This window comes from Daphnia carinata, chromosome 1 (assembly GCF_022539665.2).
Source record: "Daphnia carinata strain CSIRO-1 chromosome 1, CSIRO_AGI_Dcar_HiC_V3, whole genome shotgun sequence".
In the NCBI taxonomy this organism is placed as follows: Eukaryota; Metazoa; Arthropoda; class Branchiopoda; order Diplostraca; family Daphniidae; genus Daphnia; species Daphnia carinata.
This window is the reverse complement of record NC_081331.1, coordinates 14364709-14382998: the sequence shown is the minus strand read 5'-3', so window position 1 is coordinate 14382998 and position 18290 is coordinate 14364709. Positions and strand designations below refer to the sequence as shown.

Genomic DNA, 18290 nt, shown 5'->3' with positions numbered 1-18290 from the left:
CGCAAAAACCAACGATGGAGCGAATGCGTTTCATCTTTTGTGTCGATACAATTCAAGTCTACATTTAATCGATGCGATTAAACTCTTGATCGAACTCGGCTTCGATAAAAACGCAAAGGACAACGATGGATGGAATGCGCTTCATTATTTGTGTCGAACAATTCAAGCCCATACTTAATCGATGCAATTAAACTCTTGGTCAAACTCGGCATCGACACGGACGCAAAGGATAAAAAGAAGTGGAATGCGCTTCATCTTTTGTGTTATTACAATTCAAGCCCACATTTAATCGATGCGATTAAACTCTTGCTCGAACTCGGCTTCGACAAAAACGTCAAGAACAACGATGGATCGAATGCGCTTCATCATGGATCGAATGCGCTTCATCTATTTGTGTCGAACAATTCAAGCCCACATTTAATCGATGCGATTACTCTTGACCGAACTTGGCATCGACAAGGAAGCAAAAACCAACGATGAATGGAATGTGCTTCATCTTTTGTGTTCTGACAATTCAGCTTCCAGGCCACACTTAATCAATGCGATTACATTCTTGACCAAACTTAGCATCGACAAAAACGCAAAAACGAACGATGGATGGAATGTGCTTCATCTTTTGTGTTCTGACAATTCAAACCCACATTTAATCGATACGATTAAACTCTTGATCGAAATCGGCTTCGATAAAAAGGTAACGAATAACTATGGAGGAAATGCGCTTTATTTTTTGTGTCGATACAATTCGAGCCCACATTTAATCGATGCGATTACATTCTTGATCAAACTTGGCATCGATATAAACGCAAAAACGAATGATGGATGGAATGCGTTTCATATTTTGTGTTCTAACAATTCAAGCCCACATTTAATAGATGCGATTAGATTTTTGATCTGGTACGGCATCGACAAAAACGCAAAAACCAACGCTGGATGGAATGCGCTTCATATTTTGTGTTATAACAATTCAAGCCCACATTTAATCGAAGCGATTAAACTCTTGATCGAACTCGGCATCGACAAAAACGCAAAAATCAACAAGGGATCGAATGCGCTTCATCTTTTGTGTCAAAACAATTCAAGCCCACGTTTAACTGATGCGATTAAACACTTGATTAATCTTGGCATCAACAAATACGCAAAGAGTAACAATGAAGGGAATGCACTTCATATTTTGTGTTCTAACAATTCCAGCCCACACCTAATGGATGCGATTAAACTCTTGATCGAACTCGGCATCGACAAGGACGCAAAGAACAACAGGAGGGAATGCGCTTCATGTTTTGTGTTCTAACAATTCCAGCCCACACTTAATCGATGCGATTAAACTCTTGATCAAACTCGGCATCGACATAAACGCAAAAACCAACGCTGGATCCAATGTGCTTCATCTTTTGTGTCGAAACAATTCAAGCCCACACTTAACCGATACGATTGAGCTCTTGATCGAACGCGGCATAGACAAGGACGCAAAGAACAACGATGGATTGAGTGCGCTTCATCTTTTGTGTTCTAACAATTCAAGCCCAAAATTAACCGATGCGATTAAACTTTTGGTCGAACTCGACATAGACATAAACGCAAAAACGAAAGATGGGTGGAATGCGCTTCATTGTTTGTGTCATAACAGTTCAACCCCACATTTAATCGATGCGATTAAACTCTTGATCGATCTCGGCATCGACAAAAACGCAAAAACCAACGAAGGAGCGAATGCGCTTCATGATTTGTGTTATAACAATTCAAGCCCACATTTAATCGATGCGATTAAACTCTTGATCGAACTCGGCATCGACAAAAACGCAAAAACCAACGAAGGAGCGAATGCGCTTCATGATTTGTGTTATAACAATTCAAGCCCACATTTAACCGATGCGATTAAACTCTTGATCGATCTCGGCATCGACAAAAACGCAAAAACCAACGAAGGATGGAATGCGCTTCATCATTTGTGTTCTAACAATTCAAGCCCACATTTAATCGATGCGATTAAACTCTTGATCGAACTCGGCATCGACAAAAACGCAAAAACCAACGATGGATGGAATGCGCTTCATCATTTGTGTTCTTTCAATTCAAGCCCACATTTAATCGATGCGATTAAACTCTTGATCGAACTCGGCATCGACAAAAACGCAAAAACCAACGATGGATGGAATGCGCTTCATCTTTTGTGTGAATACAGTTCAAGCCCACACTTAATCGATGCCATTAAACTCTTGATCGAACTCGGTATTGACAAAAACGCAAAAACCTCCCCTTCTTTGGATGGAATGCATACGATCTGAGTCAGCGCAATCCAAATCTTAGAAACTGCAACCTGTACGAAATCTTTAAATCCGGATGAGGTGAATTTTCGAAGATATTATTTATGGTATTTACAAGGATATCAAGGTTGTTTGGAAAGTCACAAAACGCGCTACGTTGCAATAAATGATATTCTCGGATGGAATGCTAACTACATCATTGTGTCGAACTTTCAACGCATTTAAATAAATTAAACTCTTGAAACCATAATTATGTGATTTTAAATCCGGATAAAGGAAATTAAGTGAATGGACGTGTTTAATACTGATCCCTTTTTTTAGTAATTATGTCCTTGATAAGGAAAAAACTAGTTGCTTTCGTCCTCTCCTATCGATCATTACCTTGCCTATCATTGCAACCATGCTAAGAAATATCTTGCTTTGCACAATTAAACGGAATCGTCAAACATAAGCATTAAACTGTCTAACTTGTCTGCGGAAAACCGCTTTCTCCGTTTGCTCAGCCAACTGCAAAAAGAACGACCACACGTCCACCAACACAGCTCTGTTATGGTTGGAGACCGCTAGTTTAGGAGAAACATGAGTCATTTGGTGAGACTGGTGTTATGCATATGGGAACTAAAGGGCGATCCATTTCTATATCAACAACACGAAGCCAAACGGTATGTAATGTGGCATTCTGAAACGCGAACAGTTACTCGCAATAGTTAATGAAGTCGAAGCAAACATATTAGGGGCGTAAAATTATCGAGGAATGCAGCCTTAACAGGGAGGATGAGCGTGAAATTTCAACAACAAACACATAGCCACAATTCTAATTGAAATTTGCGAAAGTCAAATAAGTAGTGTCTCAAAGGAAACCGACTCAACTTTGTTCTTAATCTATTTACATAATACAGAGTGCAACGAAGGATGGAAAGCGCTCCTCATTTCGTGGCAAACCGATCAAGCGGCTTGAGAAGTGCCGTCAAAATGTTAATACTGTATGAATGTGGAATGAAATTTCAAAAAAAGCTCAAACCATATTTTTGACAAGCTTTGAAAAGACAGCCATTAATTAGTGTTGCGCGCTTTGCTATGAAGTTAAGATGGAAGTGTAAATAGATAAAAATTGAGTTCCATAATGAAACGTTTCACTCGCCCCCCTTATTGAAAACCACAGATTCCGCACAACACCATTTGAGTAGCCTAATTTATTGTCTCTTGAAATATCAACTAAAGCAAATCGTTGCCAGCGTCAAGTGAGTATTAACTGCTAGACGTGCTTGATTGTGGAGGGTAATGAAAAGGACTCTATAGATGATAGATCTGTGCTTTGTCACCATTGAATAAGCCTTCACTTAAACAATTTGTTTGTAAAATTCCAAGGAAAACACACACAAATCAAAAAAGGTAATTTGATACTTCATACAATCTAATGCGCAGCACAGCTCTAAAACTTTGTAAATGTAAAACCCCAATACGAAAACTAACCTGGAAATGCTCCACATAGTCTTTGTCGAATGACAGCAATCTGCTAGACACCACACACATTTGAGAAGTAGTGCAACATGGTCACCAATGAGCTGGTTTGTTATTCATCGTAAGCTGATGTGTAAGCAGTCAACCACTGATGGCCAATCAGCTTTTGGTGTGATGGTTTCCAACATTTAAACCGTTGGCCAGGTTCAATCTCTTGGAGTTTTAAAACCAAGTTTTCCAGTTTCATCACCAGGATTCATTACATTCAGCACCAAACTATGCAAAAACAAAATAAACTTATTAAAATCAATGTTTAGTGAAAAGGAACGGCATTATAAACATTCAACTCAATTCTAGAGGCTAACAAATTATTTGCAGGTGATTGCTTAGATGCAACTGTTTTTACGACAGAAATGTAAAATTTTGCTTTTGTGTCAATACTCCAATATTACCTAAACAAATTTAAGTCAGTGGCTGTATGACAAATGAACCAATCTGCTTCTACAAACTGCAAAGAAAAAGAAAAGGTGACAACGAACCTTTTCCCTTTGCAAAGAAGCAAAGACTAATATGGCAATCCGTTTTACCCAAAATAAAAATAAAAATATTGGCCTTTTTTTCTGTTTTACTGCTATCGCCATCTAACGGTCACGTTTCTAGTTAAGTCTGTTAAAAAATTTTAAGCCCGACTAAATAAGCCCGACTTTCTTTTTTTATGGTTAATTCAAAAACTAAAAGCGATATAAAAATATAACATGATTTCGTAATCAGCGATCAATTCTAATCGGATATAACATTTTTAATTAAATCTGTTTTGAAAAAATTTTAGGAAATTGAGAAGGCTAAAGCCTTCTTACTTTTTCAATTTTGGCAAATTTTTTTTTTTACGGTTAATTCAAAAACTATAAGGCCAATGTGAAAATAAACATGATATTCGTAATCAGCGATGAATTTGAATCGATATACACATAGTTTTCGAATTAAAAATAACGTTAAAAACGGTGAAGTCATATTTCTTTGAATGACGAAATTTAATGACAAAAAAACTAAAAAAATCAGCGTTAAAGTTAAGTTAATAAGAAGGTTTTCCATATTTTCTTTTTGGCCGATTTTTTTTTACGGTTAATTCAAAAACTATAAGGCCAATGTGAAAATAAACATGATATTCGTAACCAGCGATGAATTTTGAATCGATATATTTTTGCTTCAAATATGCACACAAAAAAAGTCGCTTGGAACTTGATGAAAATAACACGTTATACTCTAAATCTAACGCTAATTTCGGGAAACATATTCATTTTCTCGCCACTTCAGCTGTTGCTGTAACAAACGAAGGAAATGACCATGGAAATTTGTTCGTCTTTTCCTTGCTTGCTGAGTTGAAGAAATAAGCCAAATTACATTTATTTGAAATGCAATTATGACTCAAACTGTGGTGCAATAGACAGTGAGCAATCCTACCAAGAGAATAACAACTGGCTGATACGCCCGAGCTTATCTTGAAACGAAACAAACAAATGTACAGAACACAAGTAGATACCAAACAGAAATCTTATTATCTGGCTGAACTTGAGTCGAGGTAAACAACTTGTCAATAAAAATTGCGAAACGTGCATTAAAATTAAAGAACCAACGCGTCTTATCTCGAGGCAAAGTCGAGTTTGTTTGCTTCAACTAAACACATCCCCTCTACCCGTGAGATGGGAAAAGTTAGATAAATCACTCTCTGACATTTAGGATTTGGTGATAATGTTCGTCATGGCAAATAAGCTGGGAAAATGCGAGTATTGAATTAAGCATTTACTGGGCAAACGATTTGGGCTGAGATGGCACTGCTGTACCTGGCTTACGTCATGCGCAATTTGTACTCAATTCGAATGCGGCCGAAAAGACGAATTGAATGCCGTTTGAAAGAAGAGTTATATTACTAGCGACTTCACCGGTAACTCACCTTTAATGATATCTTTCATTAATCTGCTCGCGCTAGTTGTCCTCCATCTTCAACAGTTGCGTCTAAGGTAATCAGTGTTAGTTTTATTTGCATCGCAACAAACGAGGCAGGGAACTGAGACTCACTTGTGCCGAGCCGATGGTACAATTCGCACGCGGCATTAAGCAAAAATATTTTCAACGGGTTCACCGGAAACAGCTGTAATTTCAAGTTGTTTTACCTTCCGATTGGCGTCACCTACAGCACCAACAAATATAATTGAATAAACGTACTGCGGTCATCATAAAATTATGTAGCCTATAGTCACAGTAAATTTAAATAAAATGAAAAGAAGGGGGGAAAGCTTCAGGCTATAGATAACGAAAAAATAATTCTATAAGGTGTACCTGTCGAAAGCGAATAGTGCAGAGCGCAATTAGTAAAGCTCTATGATAAAATGTCTGACTTCCGTAGCCTACGCAGAAACCGTTAAAAGAAACGATTGGAAAGACATACTGAGCGAATTAATAATTCGATGCAAATCATTTGACTAGCAATCGTCAACGAGAAAAAAGTCCCGTAAAAAAGATTTGAAGTAATTTTAAGGAGCAAATGAAAAAACATTGCTGATATTTCACACGGATCAACAGGTAGACGACGCGATAACACATCAATATCTGCATTGGACTCGTCGTCAATTATATTTTGTGTTTTACATACAGATAAACTGGCTGATAAATTCAATGTAATTTCGGGTTACAGGTGGGGGTTCTTCAGTTTTAAGTCGTATTGTTCAATAGCAGCTCGTACAAGTTTTTGTCTCGCTATAGTCTCAGGTGCAATTAAGTTCAAAATGTCATCGACTACTGCCGTAAATGTAGGTGGCATCCAATTTGATCGCAATGATCTTTTGGGTCGCGGTGGCTACGGATCAGTGTATCGTGGTAAATATAAAGGTAAAAGTATAGCAGTCAAAAGAATTATGAAGGAAAAGGATGGCAGAGATCCAATAGCTGGCAACGAGTTAAAATTTCTGCAGCAGTTACGCCATCCCAATATTGTTAAATTGGTCCACTTCACAAGCGATGTCGACTTCACGTAAGATTATTACGTAATAACTTTGAATTTAAAAGAAAATTTCAATATGATTTCTGTTATTCAGTTACCTTGCTTTGGAATTGTGCGGCGCATCATTGGATCAGGTGTTCCTAAGTGAGGACGATCTTCGGAAATACAAAGGACCTGCATTACCGAATGATTTCGAGGTTTTCTCCCAATTAGCCACTGGTCTCAGATACATTCATTCACAGCGTGTAATTCATCGGGACATTAACCCGACAAACATTCTCATTTCTGTGAAACATACTGACCAAGGTGAAGAAGCAACTATCAAGTGGGCTGATTTTGTATTTGCACGAGAAGTGAGTGAAAGGGGAACATTCACAATGAGTGGAGTCAAAGGGACTCTACCTTGGTTCTCTCCCGAAGAGATGGAAATTATGGGCAGAGACCTACGCATTGAAAAAACTAAAGGCTCTATCAAAAGCGACGTATTCAAAGAAGGCCTCGTCTTCGGTTATATTCTCTTGAATGGAAGACATATCTACGGTGAAAATGAATATGATATTGTGGTGAACATGAAGCAGAACAATCGAGTCAATATGAGTGGTAAGTTATCTCTTGAGGCAGATCATATAACATAAGTATAATAATTAAATGTATAAAACTTTTTAAAAATAGAAATTCACCAAAAGCATTTAGCACGTAACTTAATAGAAAAAATGCTGACCTACACACCTGATACAAGAATTACATCTGAAGAAGTTGTTGATCAACTTCAATCCATCAAAACTAAAGTAATCAAGTAACACAAGTTTAACACCTTCTTCGTCAATGAAATTAGATTTTTCTAACAAGGGTTTTCCATTTAGCTTATCGAAGGAGAAAAACACCTGCATCAGCTATGTGCAGATAACTGTCCAACACATATTAGAGATAGCATCAAAATTTTAATGCAAATCGGCGTCGACATAAACGCAGAGAACATCTTTGGATGGAATGCGCTCCATATTTTGTGTCGATACCATTCAAGCTCACACTTTGTAGATGCAATTAAACTCTTGATCGAACTTAGTATCGACAAAAACGCAAAAACCAATGATGGATCAAATGCGCTTCATATTTTGTGTCGATACAACTCAAGCTCACACTTAATCGATGCGATTAAACTCTTGATCGAACTCGGCATCGACAAGGCCGCAAAGAACAACGATGGAAAGAATGCCCTTCATCTTTTGTACGAATGCCATTCAAGCCCACAATCATTTCAAGCGATTGAACTCTTGATCGAACTCGGCGTCGACTTAAACGCGGAGGATATCAATGGATCGACTATTCCCGTAAACGTAGATGGCATCCAATTCGCTCGCAACGATTTTTTAGGGAGCGGCACATATGGTCATGTGTATCGAGGTACTTATAAAGGCCAAAGTATAGCAGTCAAGCGAATTCTGAGGAGTGGAGCTCAAAACCATGACAACGAGTTAAAAATTCTGAAGCAGTTAGACCATCCCAATATTGTTAAATTGGTCCACTTCACAAGCAATGCCGACTTCGAGTAAGATAATTACGTGATAACTTTGAATTAAAAAGAGAATTTCCATACGATTACTGTTATTCAGTTACTTTGCTTTGGAATTGTGCGACGCATCATTGGATCAGGTGTTCCTAAATGGGAAAGATAACCCGAAATATAAAGGACCTGCATTACCAAACAATTTCGAGGTTTTCTACCAGTTAGCAACTGGTCTCAAATACATTCATTCGAAGAAACTAATCCATCGGGACATTAAACCGGAAAACATTCTCATTTCTGTGAAACATACTGACCAAGGTGAAGAGCTGATGATCAAGTGGGCTGATTTTGGATTGTCACGAGAAGTGAGTGAACGAGGAACATTCACAATGAGTGGAGTCAAAGGGACTAAAATTTGGTTCTCTCCAGAAGTGATGGAAATTATGGGCAGAGACCTACAAATTGAAAAAGCTAAAGGCTCCATCAAGAGCGATGTATACGCAGAAGGCCTCGTCTTCGGTTATATTCTCTTGAAAGGAAAACATATCTACGGCGAAAATGCTTTAGAAATTGCGAAAAACATCACGAAATCAGTCAATATGAGTGGTAAGTTACCTCTGAGGCAGATCATACAACATAACCATACTAGTTAAATGTCTAAAACTTTTGAGAAATAGGAATTCACCAGAAACATTTAGCACGTACCTTAATAGAACAAATGCTGACGAGCACACCTGAAAAACGAATTACATCTGAAGAAGTTGTTAATCAACTTGGAGACATAAAAAACAAAGTAATGAAGTCACTCAAGTTTAAGACCTTCTTCGTAAATGAAATTTGTGTTCTCTAACAAATGTTTTCCAATTAGCTTACCGAAGAAGAAAAAAACCTGCATCGGTTGTGTGCAGATCAGTGTCGAACAACAGATTATAGCATATTACCACAATGGATGTTCGATACTTTCGTATATCGAAGCGATATAAGGGATAAGATCGAATCTTTAATACAACTCGGCATCGACATAAATGCAAAGGACAAAGATGGATGGAATGCGCTTCATTTTTTGTGTCGAAACAATTCAAGCCCACACCTAATCGTTGCCATTAAACTCTTAATCGAACTCGGCATCGACAAAAACGCGAAAACCAACGATGGATCAAATGCGCTTCATATTTTGTGTGAATACAATTCAAGCCAACACTTAATCGATGCAATTAAACTATTGATCGAACTCGAAATCGACAAGGCCGCAAAGAACAACGATGGAAAGAATGCCCTTCAGCTTTTGTGTCGACACAATTCAAGCCCACAATCATTTCAAGCGATTGAACTCTTGATCAAACTCGGCGTCGACTTACGCTAAGGAGATTATTCATAGGACCGAATGCACTCGAATTGAGCCGGCGCAATAAACATCTTACAAACTGCAACGTAGACGATATCTTTAAAAACGGACAAGGTGAATGTTTAAAGAAATTAAGGCTGTTTGCAAGCGGAACAGACAAACAAAACGCTACGTTGCAATGAATGAGATTATCAGCAAATGACGGCTAACTACGTATTTTAATCAACCACAAACAGCATTTATTACAAATTGAAATATCAACGCGTTTTACGAACCTTGTAACACAAGTGAATGGAAGAGTTTGCGGAAACGTAATGAAAATGAATTTATCCTTCTTTTTTAGTAATCACACCCTTGATGAGGAATCAACTAGTTGTTTTCGTCCTCTCCAATCGATTATTCCCTTGCCTATCATTGCAAATATCATTAGAAATGTTTTTGCTTTCTACAATTAAACGGAAATGTCAAATCTACGAATTGAACTATCTAACTTAACTGCGGACAACCCCTTTCTCTGATTGCTGGACCAACTGTAAAAAGAACGACCACACGCCCACCAACAAAAGTCTGTTATGGTTGGAGATCTCCAATCTAGGAGAAAAATGAGGTATTAGGTAATTGATGGTGTGTTATATGTATGGGAATTAAAGGCCGACCCAGTTTTACATCAACAACACGAAGCCAAACAGTATGCAATGCGGCATCCTGATACGCCGACAGTGTACGCGCAACAGTTAATGAAATCGAAGCAAACATAATAGGCACGTAAAATTATCGAGGAATGCATACTTAACGGGGAAGATAAGCGTGAAATTCAACAAAATAGTCATCATTCTAATTGAAATTTATCAAAGTCAAATAAGTAGTGTTTCAAAGGAAATCCAACCGAGTTAGGTTTGTCGTTAATCTAATTACATGATACAGATTGCAACGGAACCTGGAAATGCACCGCATATAGTTTTCGTCGAAAGACGGCAATCGGATGGGCAAAAAATGATGCTAGATCGCAACTTTATTTTTGTTTTTTACGTTATTTAAAAAACTATACGACCCGTTGAAAACCAAACTTTATTGCCGTGATCAGCATTCATTTCTGAATAGATTTCATGTATTTGAAGCCAAATTTGACCCAAACTGAAAAAGTCAGTATAAAGCGCTGTACCAAAATAAGCCCGACTTTTTCTATTTAAAAACAATATCGTTAAATCTAGAAGATTATACATGATTTCGATTCAAAATTTAACAGAAACACGAAAATGAACTTTGTTTTTACGTATGATTTATGGTTTTTGAGTAATTAAAAATATAAAAGTAGGGCCGATAGACATTTTTAAACCCGACAAAATTAGACCAACTTTTAAGGTCTACAAAAATTGTTTGGTAGTTTGCGATGCCTCCGCTAGATGCTTTGATAATGTGGTACCACAACAAGATTTTACTTTTATTTTCGTGAATTTGAAAGGTGAAATGTACCAATGTGTTGATGAGGTACAATAGCAATTCAAATCATTTATTTGAACTGGATTTAAAGATTTCATTTAAAACAGTTACTACAATTGGCCAACAACACAGATCTTCTAAAGTCCTTAAAAGGACATGTCATTAAGTAGCTGTTCACGTTTACTTGGAAGAAAACAAACTGAAAACAAGACAAACGAGCTCTGTTTGAAGCCGTCACTTTAAACAGCAGGGACCACCCGAGTTGAGATTTACATGCACATTTTTTGTTCTTGCACACCGTTTGTTTTGCCTGCCCTCTCCCTTTTTTTTTGTCATTGAGAAGGTTGATGTATTTGTGTGGGTTATTGGTTTGTTTTCCCATAATTCTCTCTTATCCTTTAAAACATTTCAATATGCGCACACGTGCAGTTACGTACAGTACAGCAATACGCTGTAAGTCTGAGGTCATATAGGCAATGCCCATATTTAAAAAGCATTTTTGAAACGTGACCGTTGAGAACAACGAAACAAACCCGTATTTACCGCTGTCAACTGTCAGACAGCAACAAGGGACGTAAAGAAAAAATGGGGACCTGGAACAACGCAAATCACCCATAGAGACGCGTTGGACGAAAGGTAAACTGCTCGGACGAAAACAAACCCATACATTTCTCAGAATTGTTAGTCTTGGTTTGTTTTAAACAGGTATAACTGAAACGGAGCAAATTTAAATACATTTGAATATTTTTTTTTTTGCCTCACGGATTAGGTATATGAAAATGAGGCCTGAGCTTAGCAAAACACTTGACCGTATCGGCTGTTTTAAGGGGCATTAGGTGAATGTTAACTAATGGACTCGATGGATATATAGTGAAGCAAGAGTCTAGACAGAGCAGGGCAGTTTATTGTCTGGAAGAAGATTACGTGGCTGGAACGAAATGGCTGGAGTTACGTACGTACACAGCGACGGAAAGGGACACGATAAAATATGTGTCAGCTATATCCTGTACGATGTGCACTTGTATCACTACAGTCGGCCCATATAATAAATATTTGTATGTCATTATTGTGTCAGCTGCGGATGCGCTGGATGTAGAGAAGGGACCACCGGTCACGGTTCGTCGCATTATTATTATTATTATTATTGGGCTGTACAAGTATCGCAGTGCGGCTGACACAAATTAACACCCTATATCGCTCTGTGTGCCTCTCGTATATGTCGACTTTCTCTGCGATGAGGGCACATGGATATGGACAGGCAGTCGGCCGGAAGTGGATGATGACTTTCGGTTGGAGAAAAATACTCAGCCCTCATGTACGTGTTGGAAATATAGGCTAATGGCATAGAGGCCCATATAGAGAAAGGAAAAATGCAGCTGGAAATTGTCTGTTACCCCTGGCACGTCAAAAACGTCAAAAATGAGAAAAGAGGGAAGACAGTCGAAAAATAGAATGAAAATGTGCTGATGTCTCTACAACTACGTCTGACGGATGGCAGTTTTGTGTGTACACCAGTGAGGATATCATCATGAGGAATTGCGAAAATGTTTGTGCATTGCACACTCCGAGTCGGAGTTGGTACACACAAAAAAAAAGACGGATGTATTCAATTAGCGCTTACGCTTAACCTGCGCTATACCAAATGTTTGGCCTATACGGTGTATTAAATAGAAGGCAATTAAAGGTAGTACTTTGAATAGGGTTCTTTAATTTAGAAGGCCATACCGCAAGAGGCCTTCCTTTTTCCTATTGAAATGTATTTCAGCCAGACATGCGTCTGAGGACGACGCCAATCGACGAAAAGGGGGGGGGATGTGAGGGGTAGGAAAAAGAGGCCATATCATATCCCCCTTCACACATCCGAATTTATTTTCATGTTTCCCATTCTAGGGTGCTGCTGCCGTTTTTTTAAAAGCCGAAAAAAAAGATAAAAGAGACCAGAAGCACTTTACAGACACGACGGCAAGTGCTTTTGTCTATAGGCCCCTCTTGTGTGTTTGGTTGTTGATGATGATGAGCCAACAGCAGCCAAGGACTCTGCTCTTCCTCTCTCTGTGCTGCTGGATGAAATAGGCTAAGGGAAAACTGGAAGCGCTTCCAAAAATGAACGGCTGCTGTGTGGGGTGCCAACACATGACAGGAAACAGGTTCCTATAAACATTGGCTGGTCTTCACAGCTTTTTTCTTTAAAAAACCCCATTTTCCTCGGATGCCGGAGACAGAGGGACCCACTTTTCCACACCGCAACGAACCTCCTCTTTTCACGCGTTACGCCTCTTTCCGCATCTACTCCCGTGTCCCGTCCTATATACACACATAGTTGTTTTGTTTATTTTTTCTTTGTTGAATAATAATAATTAATAAATAAACAAAACAACCGCCGCCTATATAATAGCTAAAACACATACGTACGAGCTTCTCTGCTTCTAAGAAGCGGGTTGCACGCGTGTCGCTTTGTGATTACGTGTCATTCAATCCACTGTCTCTAATGTATCATTGCAACTCGTCGCCTTTTGATGCTGAATTTGGTAAGCTGTGATTTCTCTCTTCTATTAGATCGCGTGAGCGGCTGACTCGTGAGGTGATTCGCACCAACGCCTTTATTATTCGATGAAACTGTTCACACGGGCCTTGTATATTTATGCATCCACTCATGTGACGGGGGTTTTATTTTCAGTCCGCTTTTATTAGAAGCCTTTGTGTATATGAAAAAGATAAGCCATCATATGAGTTTAAGAAGCCATATGAAATCACCTGCCCATGACACGATTCTAACTATTTCTATCCATCAGAACAAAATTCATTGATTACTCCGAGGCAAACGATTTCTATATGAACTCATTTTTAAAAAATATGCTGCAATGGTGTAGCATTTGAAACATTATTGCAATTTAATACACGAATAGACCTCTTCACCGTCAAACCATTTCACATATCAAATAATAACGCAGTGCTAATTTATATGTCACACTATCGTCCACCTCGCACTATCTGTACCCTCAAAGCTCTTCGCATAGCCGATGGCTGCTGCCTTTTATTAGGGTCTGTGTCAAGAGATCCATATGTTTGTATAGGGCAGGGTCGTTGCACTTGCATGATAAAGTCGCTACATGAAAATAAAAGGTTGACCCTGCCTGAAGGTAGGGGAGAGATCAGGTGTCAAATGGACAACATGCCGATCGTTAAAATAGAAAGAGCTATAGACCCCCAATGGGACCTATAACGTGCGATAAAAACGGCCATTGAAATTCAGCTGGCTGAACAAAAGCTGTTGAAAAGTATGCCGCAAATGTTGAAATGATCAAGAAATGCGACTGCTATAAACCATGCAGCGGAAAATGCTGCTGAAATCAATTAATAAAATTCAATCGTAGTGTGTAGATCAAGCCCACATCTACATCGCAGCATATGCTCATTTTAAATGAATGGATGTAGGATATATTGGAAGGAAAAAGACCCATCATCCACGCCCTTCAAGACCTGCATCACACATGTAGGCTACGGGCATTTGTTCTATACCGCCCATCATTATTCAAATTGGCCGCCTTTTTTTCGTTTTTCTCCCGTTTTCTCATCGAATCGTTATTTTTTATTTCTTTTTTTGTATTCCACCGCTGGAAAAAAACAGACTTATTATTTTTATTTCATCGTCTTCCAATTATTTTCACGAGCTGACGTTGATGCGCTGCCACATTGAATTGTGATGGATTATTTATTGTATACAGGTTGAGCGAGGTCCGCCACTTCGTAATTGGGTGTAGTCGATACACGCACGCAGTCTGCCGCTCGAGGCCAGTCTACTCGTCTATTGTCTCTACGTGGATAGAACAGATTCACTTACGGAAAAGCTTTAAAAAAAAAAAAAAATTCGAATTGAGTTATACAAGCTCGTTTAGATATATGCTGTATAGGCTCTACAGACACGGCACAGAGTTTATTAAAAAAAAAAAGGAAAACGCCCTAGAGCTGCGTCATGTTAGTTTTTTCATAAGGATGATGCATGACGATGCTGATGCTTCAGTGCATATTATAGCAATTATAGGTTTTTTTGCAATAGACCATTCAGCGCCAGCGCGTACCGTCATCTGAATGCTATTCAATAGACGTGCGCATAGAAACAGATTTAAATGTGAACGGTTAAAATTGTGGACACAATAAAGGGTGTGCAGAATGGAGCACAATGACTCTATACAGGAAAAAGCAATGAGCCCATCAACGCCTTTTTAAAACTCTATTTATAGACGAAAAGAGGAAAGGCAATCAAACGACTGGCACACCATAAATAGAGCTCTATCGAGGGGCAAGAGTTGTTGCCTCTTTGTCGCTCGTTCGTGACGTCTTTCCCTGTCGTTTTTTTTTCTTTCATATTTTTATTTGCAATTTGCCAGTTTGCTCGCACATGTATAGTGTAGAATAAAAAGGGCGTGAAGCCAAAAGTCTTGCTAGCCGACCATAAAAAGGCAGCTGTAAAAACAGACTATTCCTTTTTATTTTTCAAACCTGTCTTTCAAATAGAGTTCAATTTTGCATCTTATATTGCATGCATTCATCGCTTTGGTTTAAAGTTTAATTCATGATCTATTAAATCGGATCGTTTGAATTTGGCAAAGAGCGCTCATTCACATTAAGCCGCAATTATGGTTAAGAATTTGTACAAAACATTTGTTTGACTTGCATTCACGTGGATGACGTTAAGACGGCAAGTTGCTATAATTACAAGACACGTGTAATTATAACACGAAAAGGGAGGGATAAAAAGAAAAGTGGCTTGCAGGTTTAATATCTAATTAGGTTTTTCCTTAACAGCGCATGTAATCAGCGGCAGCTGCTGTTGTTGTAAGCCATATTCTAATCACCATATCAAATTGAACCAATAACATGGCCAAATTCCAATTTCTGTTGTTGTTTTTTTTCTAACGCCATGAAAACTGATTACGCCAATAATTCAATTACACTGTCTCGATATCGTGTAGCTGTGTCGGGATAACGCAAATTACATTCAGGTTGGGATTTAGTTTACCGCCAAAAAAAAATGTGAGAAACCTTAAAAAAAAGCATCACATTTAAATCGCTTTAATAACGAAAGGGGAAAAAATGAGGCAGCAGTTGCCGTATGTATAAGCTGCCTCATCTTTCATGTTGCATCACCCTCAAAAATGTTGATGTCAGAGCGCCGAAAGCAAACGCCTATGTATACGTATAGGCTACATGTCTGCATGTAATCCACAAAAAAAAATAAAATAACCTCCCAAAAAAGGCAGCTGTCATTTATAGGTTATGTAGCTACGACGATGTACATCACAAGAATGTGATGCATCACTTGACTGGCTCGCATGATGATGTATTGATTATATATACTGTACGCTCATCATTTTTTCTTCCTCTTGTGGCTTGCTGCTTTAGTTGCTGGGAGATGCCACATAGGAGAAAATGAGAGGAAATGCAGACATCCAATAACATCATTCCTATATTTATATGAACTATGAGTCTGTATAAATTTAAAACATGGCTCGTTCAACGAATGAATCAACAGAATAATCATCTCCTTTTCTTTGGAAGTCTTTTTGCCTTGAAATGAAATGGCATGTGATTTCAATATCCGTTGATTCCCCCCTCGCCATATTGTTGTAGGGCCGCTCATTCAGCTCAAGATCCATCACCTGTACAGCAGGTGTATGTAGGGTGAGAAAATGAGAATTATTTCAGCTGATCCGCCCATTTTTTCGATATCTACATAGCGGGCGTTAATGTTGATTTCTCTTCCTCAAAAACAAGGCTTTTCTATACATTTTCTAGGCCAGTCCTTTGTGATTCTATGCAACCACTTTACACTTGTTTGGGATTTTACGAAGGGCGTTTCGTAATTCAACGGGGTTGTTTGGCGAAATGCCGATGTATGTGACGTCATTCTTTCACTTATTTGACGTAACGCTTTTCTTTCGATTGGCGGTTTTTTGTTGTGTTGCGTAGCTGAAAAGAAATGACGAAGAACGTATTTAACAATTCAACTATTCATGTCGGTTCAGATTGCATCATTTCAACGTCTATTTTTTAAACAGAAAAAATGACTCATCCATTTCGCGGAAGAAAGGAAAAACCAAATTGGACACTTGGTCATCGTAGCAGACGACGTGAGCGTGCAAAGCCAACCCAAACATTTACGCATAATATCTAGCCGATCGAGAGTCATTCACTGATGGCACAATTGGGCGAGCACGAAGACGCGATGTGATGACAATACGTGTAATTTACACGTCCAAACATGCTCGAGAGGGAGAGATGAAAACATAAATAAATAAAAAGATTTAGAAAGTTAAGTAAATTCAGATGGCCGAGTTCGCCGTATCTATGACGTCATACTGCATTCATCATTCAACAGTCACTTGTGTATTCACAGTTCCGGTTCTATTTTCTTGTTACAGGAAAGAAAGGGGTGGACGACGCTCTTGGGGAGGGGCTTTCTATTTTGTGTTCCTTCTCATTTTTTTGCATCATGACCGGAAACTCGTCATGCAGGTTATATATATGTATATATACATGCCTTTTGTTTTTCTCTTTTTCCCCGTTTGTCATCGAGATAATGCGGGCAGTTTGCCACGACTAAATAAAAAAAAAATAAAAATAAAACAAAGTTTGCGCAAATATGACGATCTGGTGTCGTCTGCTCCAAGGTTGCCATTGTCCGGCGCGGCCCTCCACTTTGACAAATGGCGGCACTATTCTATCCTTTTAAGGCATCGGTTTGAAAAGAAACGAGAAATGGAAAAACGAACAAGAAAAGGAAAAGATTTGTCCGTTTATCCCTGCGTTCATTGGCCGTCTGTCTTTTGTTTTGCGTTGCCTACTGCAACAGAAGCACAAGACAGAATGCCAACGCGAGAGGCCTTTTTGTCGAATACTTGAAGGTGTAGCTGTTTAGCAGGATTAAGAACCGCACAGTCTTCAGACTGACGTGGAATGTTATTTCTTTTGCCGAGTATTGCCTTTCTTGGATTGGTCTTGTTGCAGCCAACTGTTGATGTACCAGCAGCAAGTCGAGTCGCATGACCATGTAAAGTCATGTGCCACGGCTTCGTCCTATGCTGCGCACGTAAGGCTTTCGCAGCTTGACCAAATCAGGCCCATGCTGCACTCTGCAGAACACCATCAGGTGCAAAAGACGTCGTCTGGTTGCTGCCGTTGTTCAGTGCCATCTATGTGGATTGAATAGGGCACTCGTATTCTATGCACGCACCATCCATCTTCCAAGTTTGCGTTTCATCTCTTGTTTTTCTT

The 18290-nt window shown here is 38.8% G+C and overlaps 2 protein-coding genes across 3 annotated transcripts; both read left to right on the top strand.

Annotated features, from left to right (window-relative positions):
- Window positions 1–1223: 1223 nt before the first annotated feature.
- LOC130691094 (putative ankyrin repeat protein RF_0381) lies at window positions 1224–2285 on the top strand (the record flags this gene model as incomplete). Its single annotated transcript, XM_057513998.2, has 1 exon — window positions 1224–2285. A coding segment is annotated over one exon (1062 nt), but the record flags the coding sequence as incomplete, so codon positions are not given.
- A 4159-nt stretch (window positions 2286–6444) lies between these two features.
- Window positions 6445–10048, top strand: LOC130691331 (uncharacterized). Of its 2 annotated transcripts, none has more exons than XM_057514261.2 (7): window positions 6445–6753; window positions 6818–7323; window positions 7396–7511; window positions 7587–8272; window positions 8337–8836; window positions 8908–9023; window positions 9099–10048. In XM_057514261.2, the coding sequence occupies exons 1-7, from the start codon at window positions 6509–6511 to the stop codon at window positions 9591–9593; spliced, it is 2664 nt and encodes an 887-aa protein (XP_057370244.1). In that variant the 5' UTR covers window positions 6445–6508; the 3' UTR covers window positions 9594–10048. The 2 variants fall into 2 exon arrangements, with proteins under 2 accessions (XP_057370244.1, XP_057370243.1); XM_057514260.2 differs by having other exon boundaries at window positions 8902–9023.
- The last annotated feature ends 8242 nt before the right edge of the window (window positions 10049–18290 follow it).